The sequence below is a fragment of the Dromiciops gliroides genome, chromosome 3 (assembly GCF_019393635.1).
Source record: "Dromiciops gliroides isolate mDroGli1 chromosome 3, mDroGli1.pri, whole genome shotgun sequence".
NCBI classification, from domain to species: Eukaryota; Metazoa; Chordata; class Mammalia; order Microbiotheria; family Microbiotheriidae; genus Dromiciops; species Dromiciops gliroides.
Genome location: NC_057863.1, coordinates 45,336,610 through 45,350,594, shown reverse-complemented (window position 1 = coordinate 45,350,594; position 13,985 = coordinate 45,336,610). Strand labels below are relative to the sequence as shown.

General features: G+C 38.6%; 1 protein-coding gene across 1 annotated transcript in view; it reads left to right on the top strand.

Moving 5' to 3' along the window:
• The window catches only part of MED12L (mediator complex subunit 12L), a 389,065-nt gene that overhangs the window by 323,017 nt on the left and 52,063 nt on the right, over positions 1–13,985 (top strand). Inside the window, 5 exon segments of the mRNA XM_043991447.1 lie at positions 5,964–6,038; positions 6,169–6,193; positions 6,196–6,358; positions 7,590–7,751; positions 10,184–10,295. Coding sequence (XP_043847382.1) covers positions 5,964–6,038; positions 6,169–6,193; positions 6,196–6,358; positions 7,590–7,751; positions 10,184–10,295 — 537 coding nt within the window.

The window sequence follows — 13,985 nt, the reverse complement described above, 5'->3', positions numbered from 1 at the left end:
CTTCCCCTAATGGTGAGCCATCTTTTTTTTCTTTTTCTTTCTTTTTTTTTTTTTTTTTTTGGTGAGGCAGTTGGGTTTAAGTGACTTGCCCAAGGTCACATAGCTAGTAAGTGTCAAGTGTCTGAGGCTGATTTGAACTCAGGTTCTCCTGAATCCAGGGCCAGTGCTTACCCACTGTGCCAACAACTTGATTGAGGTCAGCCAGAGTATCTATATCTCCAAATCCCCATTTTTAACATAGAGGTACTCTGTTCAATTCAAACACAAATATTCTCAAATCATGAACTCACCAGGGGCTGCTGACTGACATTTTAAAGTATCTCTTCATACTTTGACAGCTTTCTAAGCCTCATCCTCTTTCTATCCTTTCTCTCAACTCCCCCACCCGCCATTCAGGCCTTCTGCCTTCAACAACTGGGCAGAAACCTTGAGATTCCATCAGTTTTAATCTACAAGCATTTATTATTTACTGTATGCTAAGCGCAAGAAATAGTGTCTCAAAGACAAAAAAGACAGTCCCTAATCTCATAGAGGTTATATTTTACTGCATAAGCTAAGTAAATATAAAGTAATAATAATGATAATTATAACTGTCATTTACATCACTCGTTAAAGTTTGCAAAGCACTTTACAAATGCTATTTTACTTTCTCAAAACAGCCCTGGGAGGTAGGAGCTGTTATTATCCTCACTGAGGCAAACAGAGGTTAGGGGACTTGACCAGAGTCACATAGCTAGTATGTGTTTGAGACTTCATTTGAACTCAGGTCTTCCTGACTCTAGGTCCAGTGAGCTACCTGGCTACCTCTGTGACTCCCCTGCTATATAGTAATTATACCTTATATTTTATCGTATAGCTTGTAGCAACATAAATTTGCCTTTTAACTTCAGAGGTGTCATTTATGTCAGAGTACACAGTTAGGGCAGTCTTTAGTGCATGTTATATTGAATACCTTCTAAGAAAGTGATAGGAATAAATATGAATGTTCACCGAGCCCAACGCAGTTTCCCATATGTAGTAATAATTCAAATGAAGATGACAGCGATAATGATGACAACATCACTGGACGATGGTCGGGGTGATGATGAGGATGCAATAGCTGTCATTGTTGTTCTTTTCTTTTTTTTAGTGAGGCAGTTGGGGTTAAGTGACTTGGCCCAGGGTCACACAGCTAGTAGCTGTTAAGTGTCTGAGGCCGATTTGAACTCAGGTACGCCTGACCTCCAGGGCCGGGGCTCTATCCACTGTGCCATCTAGCTGCCCTAGCTGTCATTTTTACTGTGCGCTAAGTTTCCGAAATGCTTCCCTATAACAACTCCCTTTTGTAACAGATAAGGAGACTTGGTCAAACAGCTAGTAAGTTGTTGGAGCCAGGTTTTACATCTATGTATCATGGCTCCCAACTCCTGTATTCTCTACTCTTGCCTAGAATTTCAGAATTCAGTGACTCTGTTATTCTTAATAGCACGAGACCTTAGAAGTTATCTAGTCCTATTTTGTGCGTGAATAAGTACATGAGTTTCTTCTACAGCCTTCCCTGAAATCTCCATAGTCCCCTCGAAGATCTCCAGTGATGGAAAACTCATTACTTTGGTACATCCACCATTTTATTTAGGGAAGTCTTGTCCTTCTTTGAAAATGCGACGGCCCTCTAACTTCCAATGACTTGGCCCCATTTCTGTCTTTTGGGACCAATCAAAATAATTCTGTCTTCTAAATGAGAACCCTTCACATTTGAAAGGACAAGAATCGCAGGTAGCCCCTTCATTTTAATTTCTCTAGTCCCGCCCATCCAAATTTCCTTAATCATTTCTCTTATGGTTCTTTACCTTTTCTTGGTTGTGCTTTACTTTGTCAATGTATCTTCCTAAAAGGTGGCCTTTCAAAAATCTGATTCAGATTAGAGGTAAATATGAATAGTCATCTCCAAATCCTGTTCATTATTCCTCATCTTATGTTGCATATGAGTGCATTATTTATTTTTTATTAACAAGTCACTTTGCCATTCACAAAAACACTCATTTTCCACATGATTTTTATATGTCTTCATCTCTAATACTGGTACATTTCTCTTTTTTTAACCTAAATATAAGACTTTACTCATTAAATTTCATTTCATTATATATGCCATTAGTTCATTATATTGAGAACTTTTTAAACAAAAATTCTATTAGGTTTCTTTCCCAGCTTTATGCCACCCAAAAGATTTTCTAAGTATACCGTACACTTTATTGGAAACACTCAAAAGCAATCATAAACAGCACTAAGAAGAGAGCATTATGGCATTCTATTAGATCAGTGGTTCTTAACCTGGGGTCTATGAATTATTTTTAGTTTTTGTTTTTTTTTTTCAGGGCAGTGAGGGTTAAGTGACTTGCCCAGGGTCACATAGCTAGGTAAGTGTCAAATGTCTGAGGCCAGATTTGAACTCAGGTCCTCCTGAATCCAGGGCCGGTGCTTTATCCACTGTGCCACCTAGCTGCCCCCTGAATTATTCTTATAAATACTCTGATAAGCTATATTTCAGGATATTTGATTTCCCTTTGTAACCCCATGTATTTCATTTCATGCATTTTAAAAACATTATTCTGAGCAGAATCTCCTAGGATTCACCAGAGCCATGAGTCCATGCCACCAAAAAGGTCAAGAAACTCTGATCTCAATATATCCTTCAGATCCACATCACTCCATTAAAACGATCACCATGAAGCCCCAATCATTCAGCCAGTTCCCAGTTCATCTATGGCAAACTATATTAAGCCCATATTTCTCCTTCTTATGTGGGATAGATACCTTAAGGAACTTTTAAGTACTTTACTAGATCCAGACTCAAACTCAGCTTTTCTATTTGCCAGACATGGTATACTTTGTCATCTTAATGCTTTGCTACAAAATATCAGTCTCCCACTATCTTTATTTCTCAAAATTCCTATTCATCCTTCAAAGACCAACCAGTATGAGTGCTCTCTCCTCCATGAAGCCTTCACTGAATTCTCTCAGAATTAGGATTATAGAATTTTAGAGCTAAAAGGGACACACTAGAGCTTGTTTAGATCTAGTTCCTTATTTTATAGATTAGAAAATAGAAGCACAGAAAAAATAACCTCTCCTCTAGTCTCCCTAGAAATTCATATATATGTGTGTGTACATACACATACATACACACATGTACACACAAATATACACTCAGGACACCTGCATTTCTTTTATGGCATTTATAAATTTTGTGTTGAATTTTTAAAACACTTATATCACCCCTATCACATCACCCATCAACCTTATCAAAATGGACACCATTTGAGATTAAGAACTATGTCATATGTCTATACATCTTTATATCCCAGAGTGGCTTGCATAAAGCAGGCTCCTGGGCAATGATGCTGAATGAAGGAAATTCTTGTTTGTACTCATCATAGAAAACAGAGGAAATCTGAAGAGTGAAAGCAAACACTATCATTTGTCACTGTATTTGTTCAGGTGTCTGACACCATTCAGAAATACAAGACTGCCAAACGCTGCAATGTTTCATTCACTTTTCTGCAGATTTAACCCGTTCTTCTTAGAAAGGATGTGTGGCTTTTTTGAAGTTTGATGGGAAAGGTTCCTGTGAGCTAATGCCTTCAGAGCAGTGCTAACTTACACCCTTACCGGTTTTGATCTAAGTTTTCTGGGTTCATACTGTGCTATGAGAATCTTATAAACATCAGTTCAACTTCAATAAATAGCTATTAAACACCTTACTGAATATATCAATGCTAATTTAGAAAATTGTTCATTGTTAAGTATATTTACACTCTATTAGAAATTATCTGAAAGATATTAATAAAAAATTAAGTACCTGCTATGTTCCAGGCACTGGGCTAAGCACTTTATAAATATTATCTCATTTCATCTTGACAACAACAGTAACATTAATAGCTAATATTTGTATGGCACCAACTCTGTGTTATAATCATTATCATTTCAAAATACCACATCATTTTTTTACCTTTAAAAAACTTTATAAACACCAAATAAAAAGTCTTTCACATCCTGGTTCATTTCTACCTTTCAGATCTTATTAAATTTTCCTCTTCTTTACTACTCTTCAGTCCAGCTATACTGACCTACCTGCCATTCCTCATAAAGAACACCCATCATTTACCATCTCCTTGTTTTTTGCACTGGCTGTGCCTTATGCCTGACATTTCTTTTCCTTCTTCACCCCTGCCCCTTTGAGTCCCTGACTTCCTTCAGGACTCCACTCCCCTTTGCACAGAAGACTTTTCTCAGGTCCTCTAGCTTCTAGAGCCTTCCCTCTCTGCTAAGGTTACCTTCTGTCCCCTTTGTATCTTAGGTACATAATGTTTGTATGTTGTTTCTCCAATTAAAATTTAAACTAAGAGAAGAGACAGTTTTAGCCTTTGTTTGTATTCCTGTCACCTAGCACAGTGCCCAGTATATAGCAGTATTTAATAATTGCTTGTTGATGGATTATGATTCATTGTAGCAAGGTTGGCATTGATTTGTCATCACATTTCATGTTGTTTATGTGACCACAATCTTTCCAGCATTGATAGCAGTGAAGACATAGGTGAATTGCAAAGGGCACTGATCTTGGAGTCAGGAGTCCTCAATTCTAACCCTGGCCTTGCCACTTCCTTTCCATGTCACTTTGGACCTCAGTTTCCTTATCTGTAAATTAAGGGCATATGACTAGAGGATATTGTTTCCTCTAAGTTTGTTTCATTTTCAGCAAAATGCAAATTATTTCCACCCCAACTCAACTCAAAGTGAATTTGGGAGAATCAGTTCAGAACAACTTATGTGTAAACACTTTGGAAACTAAATTCTATACAAATATGTGGCATCATTATAATTATTCCCAAGGTATTAACTAAAATTTGTGTTGGTAATCATAGGCTGATCAGTAGACTGAACTATCTTGGTTTTTTCCTTAGGAAAATGCTTTCTAGAATTTTTATCTGAGTAACATATAAAGGGGGGGGAGCAGGACAAGGCAGAATTTCCTTTATTCCTGAATTCCTACCATAGGCAACTTCACAAAGTCCTTAAGGTGACCTGAAGCATTGATTTAATCCCAGGCTGGCTTCCCAGTGACCCCCCTCCCCTTCTTATCATCCCACCTCCCAACACCCATCCCTACAAGAAAGACAAACTAACGATCCCCTTTACTGGAATGTGTGCTCCTTGAGGGCAGGGACTGTGTTTTGACCTCTCTTTGTATATGCCTGGCACATAGTCAGTCTCTGTGCTTGTTGACTGATGGTCTGGATTTTAATATCCATTTAGGCAGAACATTAATCACAAAGGCAAAGTGTTTGCAGAAAAGCCATGGAAGCTGTTTTGAAACCAGCGAGGAAAGCATTTTTTTTTATCATCCCTTTATCTTCACCATTAGGGGATAATGGAGCTCCCATTAACCAGAAATAGAGAATATCCAGTAGGGACTGAAACTTCATTTCCCTAAAGCTAGTACAGACCTCAAAAGGACTCTCGTATCAACAGGCACCTACTTCAAAAGGATGCACTTGTTTTGGCTGCTCTCTGATTAATAGTTACCAGAATTTCACTAGATGAGATGCAATTTGACTTAGAACAGATAAACTATTCAAAATGTCATTTAGTAAATTAAATTTATGCTTTAATTATACCTCTTATACATGGAAAGAGAATACCTTGGTCTAAATGATTACTGAGTAGGGCATTAGAGTAATAGGATCAGGGTTCAAAACCTGCTTCTACCTCTTCTTGTGGGACAGACCCCTCACTTAACCTCTCTGGGCCTCAGTTTCCTTATTTTGTAAGTTTGTAAGGTATTAGACTAGCCAACCTCTAAAGTCCCACCTTGTTCCAAGACTATGATTCCATTTTATCACCTGTTTTAAAATTTTTTTTTAGCAATAGTAGTATTACTTTGTGAAATGTTTATTATGTATATTAATTCCATAAATTTTACCCAGAATCTAGACCAGTGGACTCTCAGACAGTCCTGGCTGGAACTCCAGTTAATGATCAAACAGTGCATGAAGGAGCCTGTAAGTATTACTTTGTCTTTTGACCTTAATTTTCGTTCTAATGATTTCACATCAAGTACGCGTTTGGGTTTGGGCTTGGATGCTGTTAAACCTGCCGTGAGTGTGCTAACTTACTTGTGTTTTACTCTAGGGTTCTGGGTCAGTGGCTGAAATGAATTGTTGTTGGATAATATTGCAAAGACGACAATAGAGGTGTTTCAGCAATCCGCCTGACTTAAACAATAACTCTTCTAACCGGGTATAGGACTCTTCAACCCAAATGCTATTGGAAATGGCGACACGAGTAACACAAGGCAGAATGGTAAAAAGACATTCCTAAGGTATTTTACCATGGCTTTTTTTCCCCTATGCTATTCACACTACGATGTATAACAAAATCTGATTGTTGTAGTAGAAATAAATTGTATCCTCGAGAGAATGACCTTGTCCCCAGAAAAAAGGGACAGGAAGAAAACTCAAGGATTTAGGAAATAAAGTGGCTAATTATATTTACCTAACAAAGGGTTGCTAGAGAAACTGGTAGATAATACTTTAGGGATTTAAATAGGAACTTAAAATATAGGAATTCAGTTTAAAAACCAATATTAACTTTGGTTAATTTGGCTAATCTGGGCTCCTTGACTGAATACTGAATATTATTGTTATTCCTATAGCTTGTGTTCCTGCAGTTTCTTTTAAATGATACATGCATATCTAGCACCACAGGGTATTATAAGATTTTGAATGGTTGGATCACTCAAAGGAAAAAATATCTATTTCTGTAGTTTTGCAAGGCAATGCATTTTATTCTATTCTAAAGTCTTTGAAGATTCATTTTCTATATTAAAATATAAAATGAAGGCATAATGGAAGAGACAATGGAAATGGAGACCAAAGGACAAGGGTTCACATGAGATAAGTAACCAGCTCTGTGACCCTTTACAAAATCACCAAACTTCAGTGAGCCTCTGGCAACTCTTCAACATCCATCTCCCAAGACCTAGGTGAACTACAGTCTGCTTTAATGGAGGAGCTTTTTAGGAAAGGAGTTTCCCACTCTGATGAAATCCAAGTTTTTAAATAGAAATGCATGTGAACTCTATTTTAAAACCAGATAGTTGCTTAAATTAGCTGACTGTGCTACTGAGAGTTTACTCTTCGCAAGGAAAGAGAATTTGAAAATATCATCTTCTGAAAGAAATCATGGGGGTGAGGAATAAAACAAAAACACTCCCAGATCTTTTGAAATCGGAAGTCCTTTTTCCCCTCGTATATTCAAAATCATTTTGTGTGTTCTACCAGCTAGTTACTGCCATCAGAGTGGATGGGTTTGAACTCAGATGTTTGCTTGACAAGATTCAGTTTTAATTCAACAAACATTGAACATGCACCATGTGCAAGGGACTGCCCAGAAAGTACAAATGACAGCCAGGAAGACCCTTTGTTAATATCGTGATGTGGCTTGGGCAACTTGACTGGGGCCCTGGCTTTCTGTTTCCATTATGATTATAGCAGAGGAAAGGAAGGTGATATTTAGAAAGTGGTGGTTGACAATTTTCTTGTGGTTTTTAGTTCTTCTGAACGCAGGGGTGTATGGCTGGTGGCGCCCCTCATTGCAAAGCTGCCCACTTCCGTTCAAGGTAGGGTGCTAAAAGCTGCTGGGGAAGAACTAGAGAAAGGACAGCACTTGGGATCCTCCTCAAAGAAGGAAAGAGATAGACAAAAGCAAAAAAGGTAAGACTGCGTTGAATGCCTCTTTGCATCAGAATTCTGAACCTTGACAGACAGACAGACAGACAGACAGCAGCCTGACCTCCAACACACAGTGATTGAAAGGAAAAGATTGGGGCAGCTAGGTGGCGCAGTGGATAGAGCACTGGCCCTGGAGTCAGGAGGACCTGAGTTCAAATCCAGCCTCAGACACTTAACACTTACTAGCTGTGTGACCCTGGGCAAGTCACTTAACCCCAATTGCCTCACCAAAAAAAAAAAAGAAAGAAAGAAAGAAAAAAAAAAGAAAAAAGAAAGGAAAAGATTTAGTGGAATACTTCTGTGTTGACCCAGCTCTTTGTGGCCAGGGATTCTAGTATAAGGGACAGGCATATGAAACGATGGAAAATTCCGAGCGGCAAAAACCCAATGGATCTTAGGGAATCCTTGCAACTGTTGAATCATCGTTCAACTATGCAGTGAATCAAATTGCCCTCAACCTTATACTTCCCAGTTTTGTTCCCAGTTCCTATTTCTTTCCAATAAGATGATTTAAAGTAATTAGATTTGCAAGATCCTGAGAAATTCCTAATACTAAAAGCAAGAGAGAATGCCATCCAGTACCCAAAAGCAGACAGAAGACTATCATAGGGTCATGTATTTGGGAACTGGACATTTGAAGCCCTCTCACTGTTCCAATAAGGAAACTGAGGCCCAAGTTAAGGGACTTGCCCTTCGTCACGCAGCTAGTAGGTGTGTATGGCAGAGTTTGAACCCAGGTCTCCTTGTATCTAAGCCAAGCACTCTATCTGTTATACAATTTAACTGATGCTACATTTACTGTATATCCATGGGCAAGCCATTTTTCTGTAAAACAGGGGAAGAAAACCAATATACACTGTTGACCTCAAAAAGTTGAGGTCAATAAAGCATTTGGTAAACCAGAAAGTGAGTTGTTATTATTACCTCTGAAAAAATCCAGATGTTAATTTCACAATTGGAAGAAATTTCATTATCACTCCCTGCCCTTACTATTCCAACATTCCCTACAGTGTTTTTCACATTATTTTGCCTGAAAAGAATACTTGATATTTTCTCCCCTCGTCGGTTTAATGGTGGTCCCCAGCCCAACCCTAGATGTCAGTAGGCTCTCTAGGAACATTTTTTGGTTTATCATTCAAGCGTAATTGATTGTAATTTGATCTGTAATTCAATGTAACCAATAACTATTGAGCACTGATTGCTACAATGGTGTGTGAAATCTAAAATTTTTTTATATTAATTTGTAAATTTGAGTTTTTAATATTCTTTTCTATGGACAGAGTGTTTTCTCACAACAAACCCAACATTGGTAGTACGATTATTATGACAAATTTATAGATGAAGAAATTGTAGCTCAGAAGGTTCAATAACTTGGCCCATAGCTGAGACCAAGACTCACGTATTCTGCATCCAAGCTCAGACTTTTACATGATAATGCTGCCTCTTCCCTTTATGCAGTTTATTTTTTTCATTGTTTAGAATTTTATTTTCTAAATTACATGTGAAAGCAAATTGTGACATCGATTTTTTAAAACTTTGTGTTCCAACTTCTCTTCCTCTCTCCCTTTCTACCCCCCACCCCACTTTATGCAGTTTAGAAGGCTGGAGCATTTGGAAGTAATGGGCCTGGGTTCAGGTTCTAGCTCTGTCATTTTCTTCATGTAATGTTGGGCCCATTATTTATCTATGTGAAGTTCAGTTTCCTGACTTGTAAAATGAGACACTTGTACTAGGTGGTAGCCCCTGAAGACCTTCCCAGCTCTAAGTCAATAAGCCTTTGATCTCTGCGCAAACCATCCTTTGGGCAAGATGAAACATTGCACAGATGTCTAAACTTTGGTCTTATTTTACAAATTAAATGAGGAGAATGAAGTAGTAATGTGTTGTGCAGCCCTTCAGAAGAATATGTAATCAGATTAGATGGCCTTTATGAAGAGACGCTGGTTAGTTCTGTAGTTTCACAAAGAGACTAGTGCCCTAAATTTAAATGTTTGTTCCTACTGGATTACTCATTTCCAAGGTCCTTTCTGTACCTAAAATATGATATCCTTTCAGTTTTCATCTGAAAGGCCATGGCTTCTTCCATAATGTTTTAGATGTGGATTTTTTAAAAAATTCTGTTTATTACAGTAACATGCTAATTTCCCATTTACCCTGCCCTTCTCCCCATTAGACAGCAGATGACTCTTTTAAATTCTGCCATCTCGGGACATATTAAACTACTGAAAATATTGTACTGCTTCTAAAAATCTTATTACAAAAGATGTGATTGATGTCAACTCCCCCTGAGTTCCTTCTTTTCTTTTTAAGAGGAAAGCAAATGAAAGCAAACAACCAGAGGGAAGGAATTATATTGAGACAGGAAGTGATGATCCATTCTCCTAACTTAATCTTCTCCTTTTCTTCCTTTATAGTATGTCTCTCTTAAGTCAACAACCTTTCCTCTCATTGGTACTTACCTGCCTTAAGGGACAGGATGAACAACGGGAAGGACTCCTAACATCCCTGCAAAACCAAGTTAATCAGGTAACAGAGATAGATGCTACTGAGCCCGCCAAACTTTTATTTCACAGTCATCAATTTCCTCCTTCTCCTTTTGAACCTTGGATTGTAAGATCATCAGAGAGCACAAAGGATCCCCTTCCCTACCTCTCCATGCACCTTTATCTAAAGCAAAGATTCTTAACTTTTCAGGATTCTGGGGAAGTTTATGGATCTCTACTCAGATCAATGTTTTTAAGTGCATGAAATAAAATAAATAAAAGTACAAAGCAAACCAACATAGGTAGTTAGGTCACACAAGGACAGCTAGGTAGCTCAGTGAGTAGAGTGCCAGACTTGGAGTCAGGAACACCCGAGTTTTAATCCAGCTTCAGACACTTACTACCTCTGTGATCATAGGTGAGTCACTTAACCCTTTTTGCATCAGTTTCCTCATCTGTAAAATGAACTGGAGAAGGAAATGGAAAACCATTCCTGTATCTTTGCTAAGAAAACCCCAAATGGGGTCATGGAGAGTCAGACATGACTGAAAACTGAATGACAACAACAAGTAATAGAGCAAGAGAGCTAGAGTCAGAAAGATCCAAGTTCAAATCCAACCTCAGACACTTCCTGCTGTATGACCTTCAGCAAATCATTTAACCTCCTTCGGTCTCAGTTTCCTCATTTGTAAAATGGGGATAATAATAGCATTTACTTCCCCAGAGCAGTTGTGAGGATAGGATGGAATAATATTTGTAAAGCCTTTTGAAAATATTAAAGCACATATAAATGGTAGCTATCATGATTTTTATTAGTAGATTGAAATGTACTTTTTCTTTTGGGTTAAGTGACTTGCCCAGGGTCACACAGCTAGTAAGTGTCAAGTGTCTGAATCCAGATTTGAACTCAGGTCCTTCTGAATCCAGGGCCAGTGTTCTATCCACTGCGTCACCTAACTGCCCCAAAATGTACTTATTGTTAGAAAAACACTTTTAAATTTTGACCAGTTCATTGTAATTTGATTGAAGAAAATTCAAATGCTGTGCAGATTTGCCAAGTTCACAATCCCAAACCATAATACAACAGACACATAAATACAGAGTGAGTTCAACTTGATTCCATCTACAGATAACCTCAGTAATCAAATTGATTAATCAAATTGGTAATCAATTGATTAATCATATTAACTACAGATAGTCTCAATAGTCAAATAACAGATTTCCTCCTTTCTCCCCATAAAGGGAAGAAAAGTTTGATATATGTATTTGTAAGAAGATGATGTATGTAGACAGAGGCCTGAAAGATGCCTTTTTTTTTTTCCTCCTACTTTGGTAGGGTCACCGTAAGTCCATGAACCTGGTCCAAAACTTAGCAGATTTAGGAATGTAATTTTACCAGCTCTGATGATCTGACTCTGAGGAGCTGAATCAAGGCTAATCAAACACTCAAGATTCTCCTTTTTAGGCTAAAATGTTCAATTATGGATTTGTAATGAAAGTACATATAGGTTCGGTTCCCCTTTCCGACTATCAGGGTATCAGGGGAAAACACCTTTACCATCCAAAGGTTTCCTGGTGATTGTGGAAGCAGAAAGGGGGGGATGTCGGATAAGCCGCTAGACAGTGATTCAGGACACTTGGTTTTTATTCCATATCCTACTGCACTTTGACATTGAGCCATTGCTACCTTCTCTCTAAAATAAGGAAGTTGGACTAGATCAATTCTTTTTTTGTTTTTGTTTTTTGGCAAGGCAATGGGGGTTAAGTGACTTGCCCAGGGTCACACAGCTAGTAAGTGTCAAGTTTCTGAGGCCGGATTTGAACTCAGGTACTCCTGAATCCAAGGCTGGTGCTTTATCCACTGCACCACCTAGCTGCCCCCTAAATCAATTTTTACATTCCTTTAGGGATGTAAACCCAGAGGTTTATTACTATGGAAGAGATGTTTCATCTAGATGATGTTAGGTGCTGGGATGTTTACATTTCTTCTGCCAAAGAATATACCATTCTCATTCTCATTCTCATTCATATTCTCTCTCTCTCTCTCTCTCTCTCTCTCTCTCTCTCTCTTTCCTTCCTCTCTTCTCACTTGATTCTGAACTTACTTCTGCCATCTGGCTTCTGACCTCATCATTCGATCACCCAGCTGAAAGTGCTCTTTCTGAAATTACCAGAGAGCTCTCTTACTTGCCAAATCTAATGACCTTTTCTCCATCTTCCTCCTTTTTGACCTCTCTGCAGCTTCTGACAGATGCTCTCTTTTCTGGAGGTTTTCCTGACGCTGCTCTCTCTTGGATCTTTTCCTCCTACCCAACTAACAGCTCCTTCTTTGTCTGCTTGGCTGGCTCTTCCTCCAAGTTAAGCCCACTAACCATTCACATGTCCCAAGGCTCTGTGTGTCCTAGGTACCCTTCTTTCCTCCCTCTCTGCTATGTGGCATGATGATCTTAACAGCTCCCGTGGATTCAGTGGTCATCTCTCTGAAGATTCTCAGATCTATTGATCCATCCATAGCCTCTCTCTTGAGCTCTAGTCCCGTGTCACCAACTACCTTTTGGACATCTCAAACTGGACATCCTTTAGACATCTTAAACTCATATATATATATATATATATATATATATATATATATATATATATGAGATAACTCATTCTCTTTCTACCCAGATCATCTTTACTTCTGAACTTATATATATATATGAGATAACTCATTCTCTTTCTACCCAGATCATCTTTACTTCTGAACTTTCCTATCACCTTTGAAGGCACCACTATCTTCCCAGTCCCTCATGCTTACAACCAAGGTGATATTCTTGACTGCTCACTCACAGTCCCCCTAGGGATACAATTTGTTTCCTGAGTCTTGTCATTTCCACCTTCATAACATCTCTCATGACTCCCTTTACTCACACAGGCCCCCATTGCCTCTACATTCTTCTTATTGGAATAGCCTCCTAATTGGGCCCTCAAATTCAAGGGGCTCCAAAGCCAGCCTCCGCTCAGCTTCCAGAACAATTTTTCTGAGACTGGAATGTCTCCAGGTATTCACTATTACCTCCAGGATCAAATAGAAAATCCTTGAGCTTTTAAAGCCCTTTTTTCACCTCCTGGCCTCTTCCTATATTTTCAGTCTTCTCATACTTAACATCCTCTGGGATACGGTGATACTGGTTGTCTTCTTGCTTATCTTCCTTCGGAGTCCATGCCTTTACTCTTCATCCTCACCTCTGTCTTCTGGCTTCCTTCAAGACTCAGCTCAAATGCAGCCTTTCCCAATCTCCTTTCTGTCCCCCTCCTTACCCTTCCCTGAGTACATTCCATTTACATTCCGTATATCTTACTTATACATTGCTGCTTGCGTGTTGTCTCCCCATTAAACTGCGTGAGCTCCTTCAGACCAGGGATTCTTTTTGTCTTTCCTTATATTAAAAGTGTTTGACTGAAGGCTTAGCACACAGGAAGGGCTTTAAAAAATTCATGTTAATTGACTGATTGACTTTAACACTTCTGTCCAATACAGCTTGGATGGTGCTGGGTAAATGCTGATATATTCTGATTCTCCAGCACTGTCTTGGAGATTCTATGAAGATCAGCACCTTTCTGTTATGACAACATCATCCTCTTTCAGTTAATTAGCATGTATCTTATCTTATCTTATAGGAATTGCAGCCTAGACATTCTCTGTGTGATAAAGAATTAAGAAATACTGTAGTTCTTGGATGAGTTTGGGAAA